The sequence below is a fragment of the Aptenodytes forsteri genome, unplaced genomic scaffold (genome assembly GCF_000699145.1).
Source record: "Aptenodytes forsteri isolate BGI_AS27 unplaced genomic scaffold, ASM69914v1 Scaffold35, whole genome shotgun sequence".
In the NCBI taxonomy this organism is placed as follows: domain Eukaryota; kingdom Metazoa; phylum Chordata; class Aves; order Sphenisciformes; family Spheniscidae; genus Aptenodytes; species Aptenodytes forsteri.
In genome coordinates, this window is record NW_008795334.1 from 2518600 (window position 1) to 2545047 (window position 26448).

A 26448-nucleotide genomic window follows, 5' to 3' on the forward strand; every position below is an offset into this window, starting at 1 on the left:
GGGGTGGGAAGCGGAGCGCGGCGCCGTGGCGACGCGGAGGTGGCGGGGGGGGTGGGGGCGTCGGGTCGGCGCTCCGTAGTTGCGCGTTCCGGGGTACGGGGGGGAGGAGCGGAAAGGGCGCGGGAGAAGGGCCTGGCCTGGAGGGTCTGCAGCTTCTTTCGGTTGTCCTTTGCAGAATGAAGACCATTCTCAGCAACCAGACCGTTGACATCCCCGAGCAAGGTACGTCTGCGTGTGCCTTTGAAAGGCGTTTTGGGGTGCTGACCCCGCAGCCGGTTAACCCGCGTCTGCCTTTGATTTCCAGTCAGTGTTTCGCTGAAGGGCCGGACAGTCATTGTAAAGGGCCCCAGAGGAACCTTGCGAAGGGATTTTAACCACATCAATGTGGAGCTGTCTCTCCTGGGAAAGAAACACAAGAAGGTGAGTGCTGCGGAGGTCGTGTCTCTGCCCAGAGAGGGAGGGTGGCTTTACGGTTAGCTTTAAAACTTCTCGATAGTGCAGGAGATTGAACCAAAACTTTTAGCCGCAGGTGAGTTATTTAATTCTTCGCTTGTTGCTGTGTTTCCTGAAAGAGGCTGGTCTCATGGAACCTTGGAACCGACTCGGGAACTGTGGAATTCTTGAAGTTATGCGATGTGCTGGAGTGAATTTGTTGGTTGATTTTCTTTTGTAGTTACAGTCAGATGGTTACTGGGAAGGGGATTGATCACTACGTGCTCTGTTTTATAAACTGGTTAGTCTTAGCTAGATAAAACTAAATCTCTACGTTTAATTTTCAGAATTGGCAAGTTACGTCACGAGAGCAGATGTTTTCTAAATAAATGCGTAGTATTTTTGTGCTGTCTTAAAACCTACAAAAAAAGGGGAAGAGTGGCTGATTTCAGCTACTTTTTCACAGGCATCTAGTGTCCCATTAAAACACTGGACCCCCACAACAGCGTTTCATTAAAAAGTTGATAGCTAAGGCCTAGGAGAGTGAGTTTGGAACAACCCATTCACTGTTTAGCATTTGATAAAACATGTTTCAGCTTAAGATGTCAGAATATCTATCCCAGCTTCTTTGAAGATTTGTTAGTAATGAGATATGAAGAAAAAATTATTTCTCATATGTCTGGGAGTTAGGGCTTAAAAGGCTTGAGCTAGGTGGGCCTTTAATAGTCGTCTTTCAAGGAAACAAAGTACTTTTGTGCTTTTGTTAGGAGGGCTTTTAAGCAGTTTACCTGAACTTCTCGCTCTTACTTTGTCACAAAAATGTTTCGTTTCTAGTTTTGAAGTGTAGCTGCAAGCTTTGTTTAATTCTGTTTATTTTTTTTTAACACAGCTACGTGTTGACAAGTGGTGGGGTAACAGAAAGGAACTGGCGACAGTTCGTACAATTTGCAGCCATGTACAGAACATGATAAAGGGTGTTACACTGGTGAGTTTTATTTTGAAATAGGATAACTCGTGTCATTTTTGTTACGACAACAACAGACAGCCTTTTACTTCAGTGAGAGCTTTTCTAAGCATCCAAGATGTAGCTTTCTCTCTCTTCCCCCCCCCCCCGTCCTGTCAAACAAGTTCTGCAGGTGGAAGAAAGCACAAACAATAAACTCTGGGTGTCTCTTGGGCTCAGTGGCTTGCCCTTGTTAAGAAACTATTTTCAATATATTTTGGTTTAGGTCTCTCCAGTAAGCTTAACGCATTTGTTTCACCTTTTGGATGCATTCTGCTTTCAATATCTGATGATGTCCTTTATCCTAGGGATTTCGTTACAAGATGAGGTCAGTGTACGCTCACTTCCCAATCAACGTAGTTATCCAGGATAATGGCTCACTTGTGGAAATCCGAAACTTCTTGGGAGAGAAGTACATTCGCAGAGTGCGTATGAGGCCAGGTGAGCGTGTCTGGAGATGTACTTCACTATTTCTAACTAGGGTTTCTAAACTACTTTCTTTGGGTACTGCCACTGATAACAGGAGATGGTGAATGATGGTTGAAGCAGCATTTGCCTGTCTAAATTTACGTAATCTTATGATACCTTTGCCACTGTTTAGATTTATTATTAATAATGCTGTTGTAATTTATTTTTAGTAATGAGAGCTAGCTAATAGCTAATAACTAGTTTAGAGCTAGTTATTGTAATATGAGTCACAAGGAGTCCAGTGTTTACTTTCATCACTGTGAGATCGTGACAGTGTTTATAGTTGGTATACTGCAGGTGCTTTATTTTAGATTGGTGTTTCCGTTTTAAACATTGTCCGTGAACTATTCACACCGCATCATATTTTTGGTCTTTGAAGTGGTGTTGTATTTCGAATTTCCTGATTGTCTAGGAGCATGTATGATAAACTTGAAAATTGTCATCTTACCTGTTGGTCTTATGTCTGGCGTACTTGGAGTTCTAGCAAAATGTCTAACGGAGTAGGCATTTGGTGGAGCTTGTTTAACTTCCGAAAGGAGGAGACAAGACATGTCGTAAACACAGTTGCCTTACGACTGTAGGGAAGAATTTCCATATCCATTTTTTTGATAGTTCCACTTCTGGTGAAGGTATGGGTAAGGATATTTAGTGTGACTGATGGTGTTTTGGGGTGACTTTAGAAGATAGCATCAGACTTGTCCAAAAACACTGGTATATACAGCACAGTTACTTAATGGTGGCTTTGACTTTGATTTACTGTGGGATATTAAGGGTGGGTTTGATTATTGTATTTGATTTTTTAAGTCGGCATTTACTTCAAAGATAGTAAAATGCTGGCTTAAAAGCTAACATCTATTGACTAAACAGATAAAACTATACAAACTTACTTGTGGTGTTCTCCTTGCAAATGAAAGTTTCCTGTTAGACTCTTGCATGTGTTTACTCCTTGTGAGTATTTGCAGTGTTGCTGGTATAGACATGGTGCTTGACGTGTCGAGGGCAAGGGTTTTTTAATAACTTTTGTTTGGGGTGACTCCAGTTTTGTCTTAATGAACATAAGAATGTGGAAAATGGCACCACCTAGCTGACGAAACCATGCTGGCAAAGTCTCTGGCTTGTACGTAGTGTTGGTGATTAATGCTGTAATGTAGTAACATTTAAGTAGGAATACTACTTAGTTGCTTTCAATCCAGAGCATGACTTGCACTAATCTTTGAGTTCTGAAACTGTGTGAGGGAGGACAGTCCTGGAAGGGGTTTGGGGGGCTCTTAACAAAGTCATAGAAGCTAATTATTGCCTAGAATACTACTTTCTAGATCTGCAAACTGGGACAGGACACGAATACTGTTTCTTTAGTACATGTAATGTCTTCACCAACAATTGTGCGTTTTCCTTTCTGTAGGTGTTTCCTGTGCAGTATCTCAAGCCCAGAAAGATGAGCTGATCCTTGAAGGGAATGACATCGAACTGGTGTCCAATTCAGGTTTGTGAAAGTAGATGTGTGGGAAGCTATAATGATGTGGCCACTTTAATCTGAAGATGTCAGCTTAGCAAACTGTCTTTTTTCTCAGACCCTGAGGTAAATGACAGCTCAGTCTTTTTTTTTTTTTTCCTCTAGTCACCGTAATTGCTTTTCATAGTTTTTTACACTTTTTCTAAACTTGGAGATGTTTTTACAAGCCCACAGAACATTTTTTTGGAGTCAGTATTGATGGCCTTTTTGGCACCAAACTTTTCAGCTTTTCAGTTGTACGAGTGTGCAGTAATAAATTGTCACTGCCCTGAGCTGCCAAGACAGGCTCGGTGAAATGCATTCTGTTTTCCTTAGAACTGACAGGATTTCAAATTGGTAATTCCTTTCTCCAGATGACAGTTTCATTTGTTAGTTGAAATATTGGAGAGTAAACAAAGGCTACAAGTTGGCTTGGACCTCTTGCGTTGTGCTAATGGTCTTGCTTTGTCTGCAGCTGCCTTGATCCAGCAAGCCACTACGGTCAAGAACAAGGATATCAGGAAATTCTTGGATGGTATCTATGTCTCCGAGAAAGGAACAGTACAGCAGGCAGATGAGTAAAACTCTAATAGGTTGGTATCATCTTAACGCAGATTGTGCATCTTCCGTGTAGAGATGGTTACTCGATCTGGGGACTTGACGAGGTTTACCTACTTTAACAAGGCTGTGGCTAAGCAGGTTCCCAGCAGGGATGCAGTTGTGCTTGTAGAAGGCATCATAAGAGGTATCATAAAACTGAACTTCCGCTAGGTCTCTTGACAGCAACTTTCCATCTCTCATCAACTTGGTATTACGCTACCGTATGGAGAAATACCTAACTCTCAAGTGCTGTATTCTGTGCTGTGCATGCTACTTACGATGGTGGCTGAGGATTTAAAACCAACTGACCTAGCATGACAGACCGGTTTACAGCTATTTACAGAGAAGACTTTCTTAGACAAAGGTTCCTCCTGGTTGGCCACTGACTTCCATAAAAAAAGTGGGCAGCACATAATTTATATACAAAGGTCTTCTGTGTAGTTTGTGTGTAAATGCTTGTAAACAAAGGTCAATTTAACATGGACAACTACTTAACATTGTGTATGTACCTTTGTCACTGAAGTTGAGTACAAGGATTTTGGGATAATTTTAAGAATTTTAACTGCCAAAGGAATTTGATGCGTTTCAGCTATGTATAGTTCCACACATGGTACAAAACACTTGAGCAGAACGAGACCGGCTGACTTGCAAATCAAATAGATGTTGTGTGCCTTTTGAACCTAAGCTTGAGACAGAGGATGCAGATAAAGTGAGTTTCATAAACTAAATTTTTTTATCACCAGCCAGGTACCAGACACTTGCAAGCTGCTGAAAAAATTATTTTAGTGCTGTTCCAAGTTCCTTGAGAGACAGAACATCTTGTTACCTGCTTGTTAAACGGTTGTGAGCTGTTGTGTTTGAAGGCATCTTTAAGTAATCTTGTCTGCATAAAATTAAGCATATTCTTTAATGCAAGACAGACATTAATAGCTCAAAACTATCAGATAAATTAACTTGTCATATGTCTGTAAACTTCCAATTTCACATTTGCAGTGCTAAAACCTTTCTAAAAGCTCTTAACTTTTTATTTACAGTTGTCTGGATCCTGAAACGAACGGCAATAAGGCATTATATCGGCAAGTACTGAGTCTGACACAAAACCTGAACACCATGAGAGGGTTAATAAAATAAAACATATTTCATATCTTGGCCTCTTTTTTTTAAGAACTAAATGGTGATTGCATGAACCTGTTCAAGATCTTTGGCTTTTGGAGAAGCAGATTGTCACAGGATAATGGCAGATAGTCCGCAGGCAGTGCTGCAGACGCATTGCTTACCGGTCTCTGAGAACATTCAGACTGAATGAAGTCTGATGGTTTGGAAACCTCATGCTGGTGGAGTGTGGACCCAGTGTGTAAAGCCATGAAGTGGTAGTTTTAGATCATAGCATTAAGAAATAGCAAAAGCATTGTTCTCACAGAAAGGACTAGTGTTCTTTCACATCATCTCAGAACCTCAAACCAATGACCGCAAAAACTGATTTCCTTGTACCATTTCTGGAGGGGAGTTCAGGCTCGTGATGACAGAATCTGAAGTAGATTAAAACCAAAATTGGAATCAGTGGAACCAAATTTATAAGACTTGTTTAAACTGAATACAGGTGGAAGCAGTAGTCTGAAAATACGATGCTTTATCTGTATTGCTCAATTAAGAAAACCAAGGACTTGACCCCAGAGTTCAGGCAGAGTTTATTGCTGAGTTTCACCAGCGGTGATTTGTGTCATCTGGGGCTATAGCTCTCTGTTTTTCTTGGTTACTAATCTTGCCACGTAGCAATGTCTAGTTGGGATTTTGTGCTATTTCTGTGCTGTGGTAACATCCATATTGTCACTTGTTACGTTCAATTTTGCACAGAAAATACTGGGATAGTGCAGAAATGTACTTGGCAACAAGTGGCTAAAGCTTAATATTGAGGAAAGCATCTATGCACGCCTAAAAAAATTCAGAAAATTGCCCAAAGCGCTCACTTGCGTGATTCTACTGAGTTCAACAGGGGTTGGTGTGTGGTAGCGGTCTCTCAGCCTGGACAAGTAGTGGTACTAAACTTTGCATGCATGGACTTCGTACATGGCCTGCTTAAAATTTTTAAGAGGGGTTCTCGTGCTGTTCAAATTGTGCAACTAAAGGAGTCTTCCAAAGTTTTCTGTGCTCCCACGATGCACATGGAATTCAAGAGGAGTTCCCTTGTAGTATGCTTCAGTTTGATTCCCCAGTTGCTGTGAGTGATAACTAGTCCGTGTCTTTGGGCAACGGAAGGATGCATGTTCGTCTAACAGCTGAGTGGTTTGCTGTGCTGGTAGAACATTTTATAGTGTAAAATGGGCCAGAGTCCCTCATCATTTTACTAGTACTTACCTTTTGAATTAATGAACGTGCTGTGATGTTGACCAATACTTGAAATATAATGGAGAAATAGTCTCATGCATTTATGAACTGAGACTCAAGGTTGGGTCAAGTATTGGCAGTTTGGGGTTCAGTCGATTGCACATAATCCTCAAAGTGGCACTTCCACAAAGCTTCTAGTAGTCTGTAAGTGGCCGTAATACTTTATCATTTACGTTATTGTTTACTTTATCATAATACATTATCATTTACCTTGTGTTTGATGCTATCCTGTGTGTTCAGATGCAGTTGGAAAAGGCAACGTGTTTATATGCCTCATCTCTTCAGAAGCACTGGGGTACGGATAAAGTGCATCTATCTGTTTTGGGGACCTTAAGACTGAGGTAACTAGCTTCTAGTGAGAACAGGTTGGGGGTTTCACTGTGGCCCAAAAAGGGTACTAGCCACTGGAAAAGAAGGTTGTAAAGTGGAGGAAGGCAGTAGGAACTTAACCGATGCCTCTTTCTGCCCTTCTTTCCATTTCTAGAGCAGCCTCTCTACCCCTCTCCAGAGGTGCGTGGTACCTGCCTGGGCAGTGATGATCTGAGCGTGCAATTTGATGCAATGACTGAAAAGGCTGGCCAATGTGAATTTTAAATGATGGTACAGTTCACGGGAAAAACTTGTTGGGGTCACTTTGAGATGACCAAAACCAGACCAAGGGAAACCTCTGGGTTTGGTCCCTGAAAAGTTTAAATGAGATTAGCAGGTTCATTTATCCTTTAAGAGCATCATGCCTGGGTTGGTAGCTTTTGTTTAATGCAGCAATAGCAACAAACTCCTCTCACGGTTTTATCCCACCCATGGCTCGCGCTGGCACTTGACCAGAGCTAAGATGATAATATATATTTATTTCTACGAAAAAGAGCAATTTAGAATTATATTCATCACTCTCTTGAGTAGATTAATAGTTACTATTTATTTTGATGTTCTCTGCTAGTAAAAATTTTTACGGCTGCCCCATTTTGGAGATGAAAATAGTGATTGTGTATTATTTTGACTTGTCTCCTGTGGGTCCAGTGACATTTGCTTAAAATGTTAACATCTGATCTCTACTTCACCCAATAGGTAAGAGATATGGGTATGTTGGTCGACAATGGAGTTAACTTGGATTTGTTCTTTTAGAGGTATTTTCAGAAGCTGGCCCAGCACATTTTATTCTCGGTGTTGTACTTAGTTGAAAGTGTGTGGATTTTAATCTTCTATTTGTAAACCCTAACAACTGCAGTTTCATGCTCAACAACATTCATAACATGAATATACATCACAAGATGCTTTGGTCCAAAGAGGTTCATAGAAAGTGCGTATCAGTTCTCACAGCTTAGTATATCTTTTCAAGTCAAACTTTGAAAGGTTATTCCAAGGCGCAGGAGAGTCATAAAATTTTCTTCTTTCTTTTTTTAAATAGATGAATTTTACTTCTACATACAGAAGGTGGATAAAAGTAATTTCACCAGAAAGAAATGTCATCATAGGCCTTCTTCCTGTGCATACAATTACTTTCCATTTTCCAACGAAATGCTGGGTGTGCGTGACTGGAGTGACTCACGTAGTGCTTTTCTACTGTTCTCTGATCTGCATCGTCCTCTGTAGAATGCAAACGGTGATGGATCTCACTGAAAGTGGGCTTGTGCCCCCTTTTTAAAATGAAACACAGATGCGCTGGATGCTTTTTGCCTTAAAACGTTTTCTTCTTTTTCTTTTGTGAAAAACAATAATGGTTAAAAGCAAGATAAGGGTAGAGAAAAGGCAGCAGGCAAAGAAGATTAACGGCTTCTTCTGAGAAATAAACAAGCAGAAGCTACACTGCTTTTCTTGGTAGGGGGGATCACAGACTGAATAGTCGGCAGGAAAGCCATTGTTGCTTATCAGGTTATTGTAAAATTTTATTGAAGGCTTTCCTTTTGAATCCGAAGTGAAGAATCCAAATCTGGGCTTAGATTTTTCTTCAGTCAGCTTAAATGCATAGTAGCCTTTAATCTTGACTTTATCAATGTAGTATGCTGCGAAGGGGGGGGAAAAAAACCAACAAATGTTGTTAATAGAATCATAGAATCCATAGAATGGTTTGGGTCGGAAGGGACCTTAAAGATCATAGAGTTCTAACCCCACTGCCATGGGCAGAGACACCTTCCACTAGGTCAGGTTGCTCAAAGTCCCATCCAACCTGATCTTGAACATGTCCAATGATGGAGCATCCACAGCTTCTCTGGGCAACCTGTTCCAGTGTCTCACCACCCTCACAGTAAAGAATTTCTTCCTTATATCTAATCTAAATCTACCCTCTTTCTGCCCTTGTAAAAAATAAAAACCTTGCATGACCTGCAAACCTTCTGGTAATGAGTTCAGATTTCAAATGATTATCAATTTAAAAAGCGTAATTGCACCATAAAATCTTTACACTTACTGCTTCTAACAATACTCAGCTCCCACTGTCTTAATTAAGTAGAAACAGTGCATCATTTTAAAAAAAAAAAAAAGAATTTGGGAATTTTCTGGACCTACTCTGTGAAAGCTGGATTTGAACAGGGTTAGAGCTGGGAGCTTGCTTTCCTGGGAAAAGCCAGATGCTGCTCTTTACTGAACCCAGCTGCGATGACTCAAGGGGAGCAGCTGCTCATCTGTGCCATGAGAGGAGCTTTCTGAAAATTCCAGCCCTGCTCCAAACCCAGCTGCGCAGCCCCATGGCACGTATGACTATGTTACACTGCTGCACCCAACTGTTGGGTGAAAATACTTTAATGAAATCATAAATGGCAGTCCTTGGTGAGTAAGCATCTCTCCAATTCATGTGTAAGCAGAGAGTATAGTCGGGGATGTGACCCAGGTTAAGCAAGAACATTGTAAATTGGGGGGATCTTTCTGTGAGTACTATAAAGCATCATGCTATCTGAAAATTAAAATGGGAATACTATGATGAAGTGCCCTTTAAACAACCTTTTCCTTACATAATTTACTGTTCTTTTGTTTGCAATGTGAAATTAGCATGGAAAATAAATCAGCAAATGCTCATTAGTCCTATAGTAATTGAGAAAGAGCTAAGCACTGGAGCAGGAATGCTCTGTTTCTTGTTGGTGTCTAAAAGTAATCTGAAGCCATGCTTAGCCATGAGTAAGACCTGTCTCATTTCTTACGTAGCTAACTCCTAGAGAGGAGAAAGCAGGATACGTAGACTATGCTTGGGTACAGGTGCCTCAGAAGAGCTTTTGGACGCCCCATGTCCTGATCAGGGAACTCGCTAGTGCTTGCCAATAGGGAATAGTGAGTGCAATGAAGTATTGTACGTCTTGTTTTGGCTGTATGGTTCAGGTACCGAGGCCTTTCTGGTATCCTGTGGCTTGCTGCTTTCCTCTTAACATTTGGTTAAGAGGAAACGTTGGAGGAAGAGGGATGGGAGGGGTGATGTCCCTGCAGCATTTCTTATACAGTAACTATAACTTATACAATAAACTATTGCTGAAGATCATTGCCTTGAACATTTTTGTCTTCTACCTCCATAATTGTGATTAATTTTTCTCTGAAGTGAAGAACTAGATTTCTGTAGGTGCACAGGAGAAAGCAAGTAGTGGAACAGGAACTAGAGTTTGACTCTCCCTTCCACAGCAGCTCCTTAAAAATCTGGTGACCCGCTGTATTTCTTCTGTATGTCCCTCCGGGTCTCCTTGGACTTGCTTGTGCTTTCCTGTTCAATGAATCTAGTTCAGCAGCAAGTAAGGAGGCCCCCACCTTTCTTTGTAGAGTAGAAATTAGAGTTGTCTCTTGGGAGTTGTTGGTCTGAAGTGCCATCTCCTACTAACTTCTGAATAACTACTCTGCTATATATGCATGCCCAGATGGCTTCTCACATGGTTTAAACTGGAAGCAGCTGTGGCTGCGTTTCACATGAGGGTTTGATGCCCTTGCTTTGTGTTGTATCTGCCCTGAGCATGCCTGCAGAATCAGGCCGGTTCCTGCATCTCAACCAGAGCTGCTTGCTCTGTCTGGGGCAAGTCTTAGGTGCTTGCTTAAGGAATGCCTGGGTCTGTGCCACAGAAATGGCTCTGGGGAACTTGAATCTATCATATACTCACCTTTTAAAACCTCCTGTATGTATTTTCCCAAGTAATAATTTCTAAGTTCATCATTGTCTAAGGACTGGTCATCTATTCCATTTGCTGTGATGTAAATATCGATGTCACCGTAGGTTTTTTTAATCCACTTGAGAACTTTCCGCACTCCCCAAGGCACCACTGCCAAACGGGAAGGGGAGCTCAGGCAGGTGATATCCTGCAGAAATTGGATGTCATGATCAAATTCATACTGGCTCCCATTCTGAGGTTCATGAATCACAAATCTGGTGGTGAAATGATTCAGCGCGTAAAAGTCAGCTGCACCTTTGACAAGTTGCTTTTCCTCGCTTGTGAAAGATGGCAGTGAAGAGTACGAGAGGCCTTTTCTGTTTTTAAAGCTGATGTATTCCCTCATGGTAGCTGGATAGTCCCCAGTCTTAAATATGGGATCGGCAAACCAGCCTATTTCGAACTGAAGAAACCTGTCGGCAGCTTTTGAATGAGATTCAAAGTAGGGGTTGGCAGGCTCAGCCCAGTCCGAATGCAGGGACAGGGACACTTTGCCATACTGAAAGGACCGGTACTGCTCATCGTATATTTTCCAGGCCATGGCATGTGCTATTAATAAATTGTGTGCTGCCCGGTATGTATCATTACTGCTCCTATTGTAGACATGACTTAGCTGGTTAGGCTCGTTTATTGTAATCCAAAGTTTAACCAAATCGCCAAGTTCCCGAAAACATAAAGCGGCATAGTCTTGAAAAGCGTAGGCAGTAGACTGGTTCAACCATCCTCCTGTCTGCAGCAAAGGACCCGGCAGGCCCAGGTAGGCGTGAGTTGGATAATATAAGGTGACCATGGACTGAACACTGAGTTTCAGTACTTCACTAATCACACATCTGTAATACCTAAGAACTTGCCTGTTGACCACAGACAAATCTCCGTTGGGTAAAATTAGTGACCAGTCAAGCGCAAATCTGTAATGGGTGACTTTCATTTTTTCCAGGAGGTCAAGTTGCTTTTTAATGCTGACAAAATCCGTGCACTGTGCTGGTCGGGTTTTTAGCTTCACCCCTTTAACTTTGTGCAGGAGCCCATCTCCCGTGATGTTCCAGAGGTACAGGCTGGAATCACAGAACTGCGGTGAGGAAGCCACGGATTCTGCCTGTGAAAATAAAAATGATATGTTACAATGGGGTTTAATTAAATGAATGCCTGCTTGTAGTCTGCATTTCTGCCTGTGTTTGGCTGTAGGATTAGTGCAGGATGTCAGAAGATCCTGCTTAGATGCTCCGAGGGGAAGAGGATAACTGACTCATCTATATGGGCTTTGTCTGTGCTAGTGGTCGTCTTACCTGTTCTGTTCCTTCATGTATGGAAAACATTGCACTCTCCTTTCTATTCAGCTACACACTGGCATTTGCCCTCCCACCAGCCTACCTGACATACATTTTTGCACAGATACATCTCCCGGATGGAGTTCACTCTGTGGTCATGCAAACAGCAGTTCTCAGGCAGCTGGCAGGAGAGCGGGGTGGTAAGAACAATCACTGGGTGGGTATACAAGGCAGGCACAGATTATTTTGGCACTGCTGCTGAGATCAACCTTGTGAAACTGTGGCATAGTGTTCCCTGGTCTTACTGGTAGTCCTTCTGCCTATGCAAACATCTGACACAAACAGCTTGTAGCGTTTGATATTAGTTATAGCTTTACTATCATCTACTAGTTAACAAGGTTAGCACAGGATGTACCCTGTGTAGCACAGGATATTTTTTTACTATTGCAATTTTTTAAAAGATTTTTTGTAGGATTTGTAATACAATATAGTGAAGTTCAAAATATTTAGATTAAATCTGATTTTTAAAAGGAAATGCACTTTTCTGTGCTGCATATTTCCTCAGAATGATTAACGAAGTTTATAGAAGCTTTTTTTTTTTCCCTATGGTTGTCAGTGAGTAGGTTAAATTATGGAGTTTTGCTGTTATTTTTTGAGGCTGATGTTGGTCATTGGACTATCTTTCTGTATGTGATGACAAAAAGAGTATCCCAACACTGGCCATACGTATGGTTAGCTTATCTACCACATTTAAAGCAGAAATAGATACTGTAGGAACCAGTTTGGAAAAAAGGTGGTATGATCTGCTTTCAAATGTGAGCTCAGATGATAAAGGCCATATGTGCTGATGTTGGTTATTTTCGCCTGTGGTATAAGTCTTTTTAAAGAACGGCTTGTTACGGACTTGTCTAAGTGGCACTTGGAGCCAGGCTCAACCCAGGAATCTGTTTCTGCCTTGTTCAGTAGCTTTAGACAAGACCTCGAGCCTGTGGGTAGCTCTGCTGCCACCAGCATAACCACCTTGTCCCTGCCCTGCGCCACTCTCTCCGTTGCGCTGTCGTATGGCCACACGGCGAACTGGATTGGGAAACTCCCCTCTTTGAAAAATAACCCAGGAACAATTGGCCGGGGTCAACTTCTTGGTCTGAAATTTCCTGATCTGATCTGCCCCGTGGAGACACAAGCAGAGGGAAGGCGAGGGAAGGCCAGCCTTGGAAGGGCCCCTGCAGAGGGGTCTGCTGCCGCAGGAGCACCCAGCGCTCTGTGACTAGCTCACCCGAAAACCTGTAAAGTACATAAAATTGAACCTATGCAATTATGGCTAGGCTTAACTTCTGTTTGCAGTGTGCATTGAGATTCCTGAACAAAAGGTGCCATACACAGTCATTTATTCATGAAGTAAAGTCATTGATTGCTCTGCATCCAGCGGTCTTCCCAGTATTTTACGCTTACCTTGAGAACAGACTCGGTGATACCCCAGGAGAAGTCACAGGAGAACTGAGCTTGCAAGCTTGGGGTAGACTCCCTTGGGAAGAAGCCATTTTCTCGTATGATTTGTTTATAATAAAGTGCAGATGACTTGGGAATCCTTTCCTTTTTTTTGCTTTTGAAATCTACATAAAATAATCCACGCCTGATGTTGTAAGCATGTTGCCATTCAAAGCCATCAAGGAGTGACCAGGCTGTGTAACCAAACACATCTATGTTGTCGTATTTAATAGCTGCATAAGAGAAAGTAACATCCATGAGTCTTATATTTAGGACTTTAACATATGTAAGGGATATTTATGAGAAAGGTCTATTCACTTTGAAAATCTTGAGGGTTTTCTCAACACTCATAGGGTTACTGGCCCATTGTAATTAATTGCAAAACTGTGACAGACATTATATATCTTAGTCCTTATTCATTAAAAAAATATGTACATCACTAGTTCCTTAAGAAATTAAATTACTGTAGGATACTTTATTTCTGCTCTGAGCAAACATGAAATGTTATGCCACATCCAGGTTTTAAGTTGCATTTGATGATTTGCAACTAATATATACCAATAAAATTAGAGAATCATGACTAAAAATTAAGGGTGCGACAGTTGATCCAGTTTGTGACTTTGTATTTGTCATGAAGCTAAAAATCTCTACCTTTATTTGAAAGATCGCTGCAAGCTCAAACATTTAGGAATGTCTGTTCAGCTTCTAAATGGAAAAATGTGTTGGTATGGGACATGTAATAACTTCAGAAGAAGCAGGGTTGATCAACCCAGAGACTGAAGTGTTTGATTTATTCATAGAATGGGTGCAGCACGTGTATGTTTCTTCAGTCAATCTTAATGTCCCTCCACCTTGCAAAGGAGTATACATATAATCTTCCACATATAATATATGAGAAAGGTGACAAAATTGCTGCTTTCTCAGATGTGGAACCTGATTCACCAGGGAGGGCAGCAGAACTTCCAAAGCAGCTTCTCGCTAGACACCAACTAACAACAGTGTTTGTTACCCACCTACAGCGTGTACCAGCTGGCAGCCTGGAGGAAAAAGTCCAAACTCCATGCTCAGTCATGTTAGCTGCCTGTCGCCACCGTTAAGCTAGGAAATAACGCAGGATAACTCCTCACGTTAACCTTACAAGGGCTGGAATATCAAGGGCAAAGCAGTGACCGAGTGGGGTTACTGAGGATTTTGACACAGACAGACGGACAGCCATATTTTACCTGTAGTCCACTGACAGTAAGCCAAGGAATAAAGATGAAGTATTCTGATTTAAAGCTCTATTCTCACCCAACATTGCTTTGCCTTATTTTCTCAGGACCTTTCACTTTGCATAATTTTATATTTCCACTGAACTTCTTTGCCTTAGTCACACCATGCCGCAACTTCAGCAGGAGGCAGAGGCAGTTTTGCACAGTACTTGTATTCATGCAGCAGAGTAACAAGGTACCCAGCAGTACTGCCTTAGTCAAGTGTGACATTTTACTAGCTGCTGAATGAAGAAATCAGAAAACCCAAGAGCTTGCAATGTAAGTATATGAGAAGCTGATAGACAAGGCCAGAATACTGGTAAGGAGATGAGGGAATGTAACAAAGCAATACAATGGCATGTATTTTTGAGAAAAGCAACTTCTAAATATTAGGGAAACGATGGGAGAAAGTACAAAAATGTCTGAAAACATCAATTGCAAAGCACAGAGGTGGAGAATGATGTAGAGGATAAAGCGATAGGCCAGAAGGGCCTTGCAAGTAAAGATGAGTCTTCATGTCTGCAATGAGGAAGGTTGAACAAATGGAAGTAGACACATAGGGACAGCATAAGTGACAACTGAGAAAAAATATTTTTTTCTAGAAGCATACCGAATGGATGGGAACTAAGTTTAGTTGTCAGAGCAAAAGATGCTGTGGTACTCAAGATGGTGCATGCCTAGATGAGAATTTTTGGCTGTTTAAATGGGTAGGGACAAAAGCACTATTTTATCTATATTTTGTGGTAAGAATTAATAGTTAGGCGGGTGATAGGTAGAGATCCTGTGGATCAGCGCGAGAGTATGTTTGTAGCATTGTCTGCAGTGACAGTGAAAGGAAAGGGCAGAAGCAGAAGTCAGGATCCTCATTGAACGTTAGAGTGGGGATGAGAAAATCCTCCTAAAAACCAAGGGGATGGCTGGGGGCAGGAACAAGGGGCTGAAGGCGCGAGAGGTCAGGAGTCAGCTAAGCTCCCTGTGTCACCAGAGGTGACATCCATGGAAGCAGATCTCAAGGCATTTCTGTGCCTGCTATAGGTGGAGCCTTGGAGTCCTTCTGCAGAAGTAATAGTTTCAGTATTGACAGGCACATGCATGCCACTGAGAAGCTGTAGTTTCCATGGCATCCTTGCAGCATAATCGGGGTCAGTTCATTGCAATGGTGATGTTATACATCACATATTTTTGTGACTCACAGGACTGTAAGATACAGACATACACTACAAAGTTTACAGCACTCTCCTTGACCACACACACACACACACACAGTATAGCTCCTCATAGCCTGTTACATGTTATCTGAACAGCCACCATCCCGTTACAATTTGGCCTATATAAATGGTGTTATGAGGTTAACATGACCTAATTGATTTTGCTGCAAACAGCAAATTCATACCTGACTTCTCTGTAAGTAAAAATATGAAAATATGTTCCAAATATTATTCCTGATCAGACAAATTAAAGTTTGCTTCACAAAAAAATGCATTAGTTAAGAGAGAATCCTGCATTTTGACGCAGAGGTTGAAGTATCTGCATACAGATGATGACATTTCTTGAGAAGTAGATTGGTTGAACACTGAGCAAGTATTTCAGAAGTGTGAATCCGTGGATGGTTATTACAGCCAGGTCTGCTGTAAAGGCTTCAAAAAAAGAACACACTATGGATTTTCTTATGCATGTGTCCAGAAATCTACCTGTTCCACAACTCCAAATCCAGGTCTGCATCTCGACTTTCCTGCTGTGTCAAGGCAGTATTTAAAATATAAACCAAACACCGGAATGTAACCTCCTCAAAATCTGGAAAAGGCAGGACATATTGCATAGTTGCACTATGTGAAGTTTACAATTTGAACCAACTTTAAATATATCTGGAAAATCTTCATTAGGAGCTTAATTATGTTTGTTGGTGATACAGTACTTCCTGACTTGGTGTCAGAGTAAACGATTGCTCGTGTTTTCCCTTTTTGGAGGATAAGAAAGGTTTTTGTAAAGGGATGCGAGCCATCCCGCCACTGCAGTATGGCATCAGCAGCAGGGCAGCCTGCTGGGAGGATGGCTCTCGGGACCAGCAGCTGTCCCTCTCCCAGCACCGAACCTACAAACTGGCTGAGGGGGAAAAGAAATACTGGTTTTGCAGAGGCTTTAGGTACTACAAGCATTTATATTTCAAACAAAATTAAATCTTTTGCCTTCAGAGAACCCCCCTGTATGCTGGCTTTATGAAGGGAAAATATCAAGATTAAAAGTGTGTCTTTAAAACATATTATCTCTGTTTGGCATGTAATAAACCTGAAGAATGATCACCCTTCTCCTGCTGATTTCCTTCATGCATTTTACGTTGGAGTAGGACCCCAGCGTGGCAATGACAGTCTGCAGTCACTGTCTTGTTTTCCTGCTGTCAAGGTATGTACCTGCACAAAGGTTTTACAGCTGGGCTACCAGCAGTGAAAAGTGATATCCAATAGATTTGTTTTCATTAATTTTTGACTCAGTTTTGCACTTATTTAGTTTTAAAATCCAATGCAGATGTTGGACTTTAGCTTTCTGGGACAGGGACTATGTTTTTTTTCTGTGTTTGTACACCACCTAGCACCAGTAGATCCTGATCCATGACTTGTACTCATGTAGTGTAAATAATTAACTTATTTGCCATTATCTCTTTAAAAAAAATGATTAAATCATTACAGAGCTAAATATCAAATGATCTTAAAAAGCTCTCTGAAAATCCAACAACTAACTTGTGTACAAACCTTGTAAAACCTTATTAATGAAGTTTTTCATCATGTAGATGGCTGTGGTGTCATCTGTTTTCACATGGCTGTCAGTGAACCAGCCATTCTCTGCAATCAAGATTCGAGGACTGTTGTATTCCAGTTTAATCCAGTTCAGTACTTCCCTCAAATTGAGTGACAAATTTTGTCCCATTTTTGGTAGAGTGTTTGGAGGCTTAAAGTTATTAGGACCAAAGGAAAATGCAAAGAAGTCAGCTGTTCCCTTTACGTAGTTTTTCTCATCCTCAGTAAAGCGTGGCAAAAATGAGAATTCATTTTTCAGTTCTTCTGGGTAATCACCGTCCCCATGGATGGGTTTAGCAAACCACCCGAGTACTCTCTCCATAGACTGCTGACATTTAGAAATGTCCAAAGCATCTTCCGATTTGTTAGGTTCGATCCAGTGGGATCCCAATACTATGGACATCATCCCCTTCTGATATGGCTGAAAGTGTTTTTTGTAGTTACGCCAAACTTTTGCATGAGCCTGATGAGAGAAAAATAACATTAAATTGTAACTCTCTAATAAGTCTCCATGTGCGTCGGCAGCTAGACGGGCAGGTAGCTGCATCTGATTCACTGCAGACTTCTATGGAAAGATTAACAAACAGTTAAGGCACGCTAATTACCCCGCACAGTTGTCATGGGCAATGACTGTTATACTGCAAGGTACCTTAAGATGGTGCTAATGCTCAGTATCTCATGTGCACTATTCCTATGATACATTAGGGCTGTGGCTTTTTGCCTTTTAACATAGGTCTAAATGTCACAAGAGTTCCCGGCAGGGATGTGAATAGCTGTTACATGGACACTTTGGGACTAAACAGCTGTTGATGGTGGGATTTGAACTCTGTGATCTAGACAGTCCCATCTAGGTCTTTCTTTGTCAAGCAGTGATTGCTGATACTGTTAAAATTTTAAACCATCCTTGCAATTTTTCCATAAATTATGCATCTCAAATCATAGAATCATAGAATAGTTTGGGTTGGAAGGGACCTCTAAAGGTCATCTAGTCCAACCCCCCTGCCGTGGGCAGGAGCCCCGTCCAACCTGACCTTGAATGTTTCCAGGGATGGGGCATCCACCACCTCTCTGAAAAAAAACCCCACCTCTTGGGCAACCTGTGCCAGTGTTTCACCACCCTCAGCATAAAAAATTTCTTCCTTGTATCTAGTCTAAATCTACCCCCCTTTAGTTTAAAGCCATTCCCCCTTGTCCTGTCGCAACAGGCCCTGCTCAAAAGTTTGCCGCCATCTTTTTTATAAGCCCCCTTGAAGTACTGATAGGCTGCAATAAGGTCTCAAATGATGTTTCCTCTGTCAGTGTTGGCTCTGTGCTATTAACTGCTCTGTGCTATGGGGGTTACCTGGATTTACTCTGATCAAACTACATCCGCCCCATCCCTCCTCTTGGGATACACTTCCATTTGTTTTAGTTTGTCCTAACCATATGAGTAAGTGTTCAACTTTTGATATTTGCACAGTCCCTAAATGTAAAAACTTGGAGAAAGGACCCAGCTGCAAAGTTTGAACCCAAATGTCAAGTTTCACAGTTCCGTGTGAGAATTTTGATCCAGGATTTTAGTTCATTTCTTCTTTGAAGCTGCTATAATAATAAATTTTCTGACAGTACGTGCAACAGCACAGAATGAAGCTTATTCATTTTAAGTAGAGAGCAACAACACTTTGGTTTTAAAAGGAAATTTGGCAGCAGTATCTCATAAGATCTATTAGGTATGGCATGTTTTAGTACTCATAATTGGCCAAATATTGACTGTCCTAGGACAGACAGAAGTTTGCTATTCATGTTAGTGACAATGAAAGCATACCTGGTATCACATCTTAATTCCATTTTTCTGATTATCATCATGTTTTAAAAAGCTTAACATTGTCACACACAAGAATTACCTTCAAATGTCATATTGTTAATTACTTAAATAAGAGAATACAGCAACGAAAAAAGAAACACATGGGCGACTGAGGAACCACTAGCATTGTCCGAGTCCCATGGGAAAAGGGGAGAGCTAGGTTGTCAGAGAAGGGTGACTCTGGATCGCAGCATGAATCACAGCAGAGGATCTGACACAGGGGAGGGGAGCTGACCTCTCCCAGCTACGGAGTTGTCAAGTAACTCAGGGTTTACCTTATTCCTGAAGTGTGGCTTTATACTCTTAAGCTGGAAAGAAAATAACTGCTTGCACCCAGAAAAAACATTGAGAAGCATTGTGAAACACTTAGAGTGCCGAGATAGACTGACATCATTACCAAGCCAAACAGCATTGCTTACCTTTGACAATAATTTCAGTTAATTTATCTAGAAACACACAGCCTTGACAGTTTAAAAAAACAAAAGACCTGATGCAGGTAGATATTTGGTTAAGCTAGGGAGTACCGAAGAATTACAGTTTGTGAAATTTTGTGTATCAGTTGTTTATGGTTTCTAAGGTCACGCTCGTAACATTTGTTCAAGGTCTGTCTTTGAAAATACTGATAAAGTAACATTAACCTTTGAAATGCAGGTTCTGTAGCTGAAAAGAGAAGTCAGCAAAATTGTACTCATGAGGCAAATTGCAAGATACAGTTAAAATATTATAAAATGGATGTCTTACTAGTCTCATCAGAAAATTCAAGTGCCATCTCCTCAGTTACCCTCACCGTCCTCTCCTGAAGGTCCCTCCAGCCTGGGATGGCTGCTGGGTCCAGGCTTGCTTTGTTCTCTGCCTCTAGTGACTTCTCACCTGCTTAGTTTATTTTTTTCCCCAGACACAGGCTACTAACACCACAGTTTAATCAAAAGTATACGGTTGCGTTGGCTCAACAAGAAAAACCCTGCTGAACTCAGCTGTATTATGCACAGTGCCAAGTAGCATGACAATAGCACCAGGTAAATCTTAGCAATCACACACTTCTAGGTGAAGTGGAGAAAGATGGCTTTGCCAAAAACCCAACTAATTAGAATGCATTACTGACAGGTAAAAGACAATCAGCGACAACCCATTGTATTCATACACACCTTCCAGCGGTTGATTAGAGGAAAATAAAGTTACTATTAAAAATATTGTCTACCATAGAGAATACAGCCATAGGTATGATTCTACAGGAGTAGACCTCAAGTACAAATAAGTACATTTAATATGAGTCAAGATAGGATCCCCATACACAAATTCATGTGTCACTGATGTCTCTTAATTCTAAAGGTTAACTCTATTGAAAAAATATTGTCACTCTGTCTATAGTAAGGGTTTTTACAGACGTAGTAGAGACAATAGCATTTGCTTGTCTATAATTCTGTTTTGAGTTGTTAATTATTTGTAAAGCAGCTTAACATTCTCAGATGGAAGGTGTTTGCTAAGTGCAAACTATTGTTGGTGGAACCAACTGATTAATATAATTTGTTTTGTAAGATCACATATGAAACAAACATCAATTTAAAAGCTGTATCATACATCAAATTGACTATTTTGAGTAAATCTTGACTAATCTTTTTTCAGTTAGAGTTTAATCCCTAATCTTTCACTTTCCTTGTTAGATCAAGGACAAATGTCAAGGCTAAGTACACAGTGAAAGCAGGATCAATATTGTGTATTTATTCTAGATACATATGACACATTAATTTCACCATATTTTCCCGGTATTAATATAGAAATTATACTATAGACTTGAAAGTCACACAGTGCTAAGTCAGTTAGTATTAACCCTGTAAAAAGGCTAGATACGTCAATTTAATAAAATCAAGACAACAGTATTGTTCTCCTCCTTGAAATATTCTCATACTCCTTCAAAATCTGATCCTGTAATTTATCATGTACGTACACAAAGAGCTTACTATTGAAAGACCAATACTTTCAAATTCTTAAGATACATTAAAGTCAAGCAATTTTCCTTGAATGTCTCAGCAATGAGCACACAAAACAATGTCAGGGGTATATGGAGTTATTTTAGTGTGCTGGAGAGAAAGAACATTTAGGAAAACTAGAATTAAAAAAATGCTAATAAAATGATTCTGGCTTTGTGTTTAATTGTTTGGTTTTTAAACCATGAAGAGCTAGAATACAGAGTCTAATGATGATGGTGTTAAACATCACCTTAGAAGAAGGGCAGGTGTGTGCAGCTTATTTGGAGAGTATATTTCAGTTCAAGGCCCTTTTGGCCTGTGGTAAAGATGCCATGTAGTCAGTAGAGTTAAAGCCCTTATTTTGCAAACTGACTCTGAAGCTCAATACTTGTGAAGGAAAAAAGGGCTCTTGAGATGTTGGCAATTGAATTTCTAAGAGGGTGGTTTGAATGACTGAGGCTTTATCATTAAATTTGTTGTATGCTAACTGCCTTGCCTTTGGACTGTGTTTTTCCTGATGATTTCCAAGAAGTATAAGAAAGCTAACCTGAAAATAACAAATCATACAAAAAAAGCGTGAATCAGTGCTGACTTTTACATCATCACTGATGGCTGCTACTGTTTGAAAAATCTTCCAGCAAAGACATTTACAAGCATAGACAATTCTGCTGTCCACCCTAGAGCTGTACTTGATGGAGACAGATTTCCCTCCTCCTGTAAGAAATACGGGCACTGGTGTAGCTTCATCTTTCTAGATCCTGAGGAAAGAAGGCCCCTTTGGAGGAAGGGAAGAAAGTGTCTGGTTGGACGTAGAGATAAGAATTATTCCCCATTCATTCAGTAGAAATTTGTTTTTAAGGAGAATGAATAATGGACTTCTCTGGGACATGCTCATCCACAGATCCCAAAGGCAGCAGTGTCCACGAAGAGATCCTGGCATAGTGAGAGCTAACAAAGAGCTGGGAGTAATGCAGCTGGGCACAGAGATGAACCTGATCTGTGACAGATTTGTATGGAGACACCATGTTTGAAAGGGAATTTATTGCCTTTTCCCAGTATGTGATATGAAGGTGTGTCCATGAAGAAAATTTTTAGGGAGATCTTACTCTGACAGTTTTCTCCCGGGCTTTTCTGCCAGATGGAAAGGAGTGTGAATGATCTTTAACAGGGGAAAAAAAAAAAAATCCCCTTTCTGCCTGTTAGGTAGCAAAGGCAGAACTGCCCGGAGGGCACTGTTACAGAGGACGAAAAGAAGACAGCTTGGTCTGCAGTTTGTGATCTTTACAAACCTCAATCTAAGTATAAAAGAACATAACTAGATCCAGAGAAAAAGGTAATAATATATCAGCTATATATCTCATTTAGGTCCAGCCACAATGATTCATCTGCTTTATATTTTCTTGCTTCTTGTCAGATTTATTTACTGTTAAATCAAAGAAATCAATCTAATTTTTCTGTGTGCAGTTTTTTTCTTCTCTGCCTCAGTATGACAGCTGCCTCAGGAGCAAGCTCATATGTTTTGTATCTTCTTTGATGTGTCTTTCAAATATTGCATGGCAAGTTACATGTTACCATTACTTGTTTTCCGATGTTGCTTTTGTGAAGTACAGACTCCTTCAATGAAGAAAGGAGATACACTTTTGATGGCCACACTCCGTCTGCTATAAGATTCCACATGCTCCTCGTGTTAGTGTTAATGATCATGCAATTGAATAGAGATTTAGCTACGTGAACCCCTTAGCAATTTATAAGCGGCAAACTTCAAATTTCCTATTCATTTCCATGGAAGTAGTATCAGGTCCTTTAAAATGATCAGTAGCAATTATTACCCTCTGCGTATGAAAAGCATACGTAGTAACATGCAAATATGTTTTTTAAATCGAAATTTTGAGTTCTTCTGTGGATTATTTTCCCCATGTGGATCTCCTAAGCACCCTGCTTAGCAGCCTTTGCTTCCACATTCACCAGCCCTCTTTATGGGTCTTGAATAGCAAGACCCATGTAAAAGGCAGGACTGTCTCTTAAATAGATGTGTCTGGGGCATTCCCTTAAAAGGATGCAAGGCGCAGAAGGAAAGCACACGTATTAGGTGATGCAGCATCTGCAATGCCTTGTGCTAGCCAACACCATAGGGCTCTGGGGCTTGATGAAGACAGACCAATCCTACTTTTGTTGAAAAGCCTTAATAAGATGATTATCTACCTAATTACCTACCTGAATTCATTCACGGAAGCAGATCATTTTTTAGTCAGTTCTAAAATGCATGGACTTTTTCCTTATGCCAGCCAATTATTTGAGTTTTAAGATGTTGGATTTCTTTAGTCTACTAAAATTGATAGTTTAAAATTATGAGAAATTCTTCAGCCCTCTTCTAGAGACACAAAAATCTCCAGCAACTTTCAAACTGTTTTTACCATAAAATAATCCAAAGTCCAAAAAAAGCAGAGGTTTATGGTTTGTTATATTGTTTTTGTGATTCTATGAAACTTGGCTTCAGTTTATGATTGATATATCACATAAAAGCACTCCTTTATATAAATGGTGATTAGTTCTCACAACACCGCAACTGCAACAGTGCACTGGTAAATGAAACTAAAAGTAGGACTCATGAGAGAGCCTCATTTATTTTATCTAAAGGTTCTACAAAAAGGCTTGAGAATGATCATTCAGCAATTTGCTATGTAACAGAGTGATGACCAGATTAGTTAACAGATTAAACCTGTTTTTCCTGCCCAGCATATTTCATGGGTGGACCTGGTAATGTACATAGGCTGGCATGGAGAATACTGTCTTTCAACAGCCTGTCCAAAAATGATGCCCTGACATGGACAAGAATGTGGCTCTTCCTAAAGCCGATGACATAAACGGGAATCTTTCCAACAGCTTTAACAGGCTGCCAAAACCTAACATTTTTGTTGGTCTTTTATTTTGGGGGGGACATTTTTGGTTTGCAGTGGTAAATTAGAAGGTAGCCATAATACAATGTCTGAGACACAGATTTGCATATACCAGCCCTGATATAAAAAGCCATGTGAAATCTCTTTAAAGAGAGATTCTTGTAACATTCCCTACGTCTCAAAGGGGAGACATTTCACAACACATGAATCCTGATTGTGCATCAATACATTATATTAATACGGTATTATCAACAATACTAAACAAACTGAACATTTAGATACCCACAACAATCTTCTGGCTAGTTGGCTTGAAACATACAATACCACCTATGACTTCTGTGGAATGACTGGCTTCAATTACATTTTATTAAGAAAAAAAAAAAAAAATAAGAAGAGTTGACTCATGTCGACTGGTACCTCAAGAGCTTCCATTCCACCTCCAACCCCAAACATCAAACTCCAGTTCCTCAAATATATTACTACAAATTTGAGATTCTTCATGAAGACCTAAAATCTTCAGAAATTTTACAGTGCCACAGGAGAGAACTGCTAATACTTTAGGTAATGTCGATGGGGCTGTAAGAAAGATAGAACACGAAAATAATTTCTGCCCAAGAATAATAAAATACTAGTTAATGGATTGTTAATGCTGCTGAAAGTCTCATTAACTGTTTCATTGAAGTATTTATTTTATACCCAGATTCACAGACTTTAAAACTAGAACCAACTATCAGATCATGTCTGAGAGTTAAATAATATTGACCAAGGAACTTAGGTCAGTAATTTGTACATCAGGCCCAGCTGTGCTTGGCTCCCTGGAACACCCAATTGATTCTTCAGCAGAGGCATTACTCTCTTCGTGCTGTGTGCTGCTAACATGGATTTCACAGAGTGGGAAAATGCAGAGACTGCCTAGTTGGTACCCCAGTTTTGATTGTGCCACTCAGAAATGAAGGCAAGAAATGCTACAAACTTATGCTGTATCTTTTACGTGTATTGTATCACATATATTTTATATAGCATTTGAAAATAAAAACGATTGAGCATCAGTTCTCTTTGAGATGCTTCACAAATCTCTATAGTTAAATCATTCTTGTGCTATGTCTGAAATCAGTGACTCAGGATGCTCAATGACTTTTCTATGTGTAAAACTTCTATTGACTGCAGTGTGAGTTTTCTGAAAAAGGAGGTTCTGCAGGTTCAAGCCCAGAAGCAAAAACAGAAATGGTCAGTTGCAGAATATTTTTAAGTACTCTGGCAATTAATTTTTTCCCACATGCATACTTCTTTCCGTAGGACAAATACATTCAGATTTATTTGTTGATTACATTTATAATGTATGGTAAGTAGTAGAAAAATTCTCTTTGTGACAGCTAGGAATAGTTTGAGCAGGGGGAATTATACCAGCTGCTCTATCAAACAGAGACAGGATAGTGACCTGCTCTGTAAAGTACTTCGAGCATGACAGATGACAAAAATGCTGTATTGTATCTTAAACTGCTGTTATTCGAAATTGTTTTAAATTATAGCAAAAGAAAATAAGAATATAAGCTCCTATGCATAGGAACTAGCTATTCTGTAGAATGAAATTAATAATCTATCAGAGGAGATGCTGTAAACTCTGTAATGCTGTTGAGAATACCATGAACGTTTGCACTTTCTCCTTAGTCCTTAGTCTGCTTCAGATTTCTCTTTTTGTCCTTCCCAAAGAAAGAATACCATGAACTGAGGACCCAGTACTGCAGCTGTTGAAACTACTGATCATGCAATCAAGCCTTTTGGATGTGTAATTCTGTAGAAGACAGCTGATAAATAAAATAAGACTGACATAAAAATTAAAATGCTGAGAACGTAATGGAAATAATGTAATTTTGAAACTCTCAAATACTGAAGGGGACATTCGTTTTCTTCCAAACCCAGGAACTGCTGACCTGGCTAGTTCAGCGATAAACATTTTGCAATATGATCTTACTAAGCTAGAACTTTATATATATACACGGTATTTATATATAAATATATATATAAGGATTATATATATTACATAGAGAGAGTATATACATACTCTATTGCTAGTAGAATTGATCCAATATGCAAATGCAAATACATTTCATTTTAAACTGATAGAATAGTCATTTCAGTGTAGCCAAATGAATGGTCATGTCAATGTGTTTAAGTGAAAAGAATAAAGAAGGAAAATCATGCTTTTTAATAGCCAGATTTTGTAGGCAAAACCTAGTCTAAATAAAGTAATAAACAAGCACTTTAAAACAAATAATTACCGAGTCAGCTGTTGTGACAACAACAATAAAATCAACATGAGGATTAAAAAAAGACTGCCTTAGCTAAGGGTATTTTCTCGATGTTTTCACATTCCTTGATTTTTTTTTTTTTTAAACATTGACTACATGATTGATCCCTCCCATCATTTCCCGTGGCGGTGCAAGATCA

The 26448-nt window shown here is 40.1% G+C and overlaps 2 protein-coding genes across 2 annotated transcripts in view; one reads left to right on the top strand and one right to left on the bottom strand.

Moving 5' to 3' along the window:
* The first annotated feature begins 105 nt into the window (after nt 1–105).
* RPL9 (ribosomal protein L9) lies at nt 106–5137 on the top strand. The gene is made up of 7 exons (XM_009280149.1): nt 106–222; nt 305–420; nt 1322–1417; nt 1744–1876; nt 3306–3386; nt 3871–3988; nt 5030–5137. Exons 1-6 carry the CDS (start codon nt 177–179, stop codon nt 3975–3977), a joined length of 579 nt encoding a protein of 192 aa, XP_009278424.1. The 5' UTR covers nt 106–176; the 3' UTR covers nt 3978–3988; nt 5030–5137.
* Nucleotides 5138–8018: 2881 nt separating this feature from the next.
* The window catches only part of KLB (klotho beta), a 19190-nt gene continuing 760 nt past the window's right edge, over nt 8019–26448 (bottom strand). The window contains exons 2-5 of the mRNA XM_019472298.1: nt 17249–17756; nt 13216–13484; nt 10448–11591; nt 8019–8380 (exon numbers count right to left, since the gene is read on the bottom strand). Coding sequence (XP_019327843.1) covers nt 8019–8380; nt 10448–11591; nt 13216–13484; nt 17249–17756 — 2283 coding nt within the window. The remainder of the gene's footprint in view (nt 8381–10447; nt 11592–13215; nt 13485–17248; nt 17757–26448) is intronic.

Coding starts and splice junctions, on each gene's coding strand:
- RPL9 (XM_009280149.1), top strand. CDS start 177: ATGAAGACCATTCTCAGCAACCAGACCGTTGACATCCCCGAGCAAG. Junction 421..1,321: donor TGGGAAAGAAACACAAGAAG/GTGAGTGCTGCG, acceptor TTTTTAACACAG/CTACGTGTTGACAAGTGGTG. Junction 3,387..3,870: donor CGAACTGGTGTCCAATTCAG/GTTTGTGAAAGT, acceptor CTTTGTCTGCAG/CTGCCTTGATCCAGCAAGCC.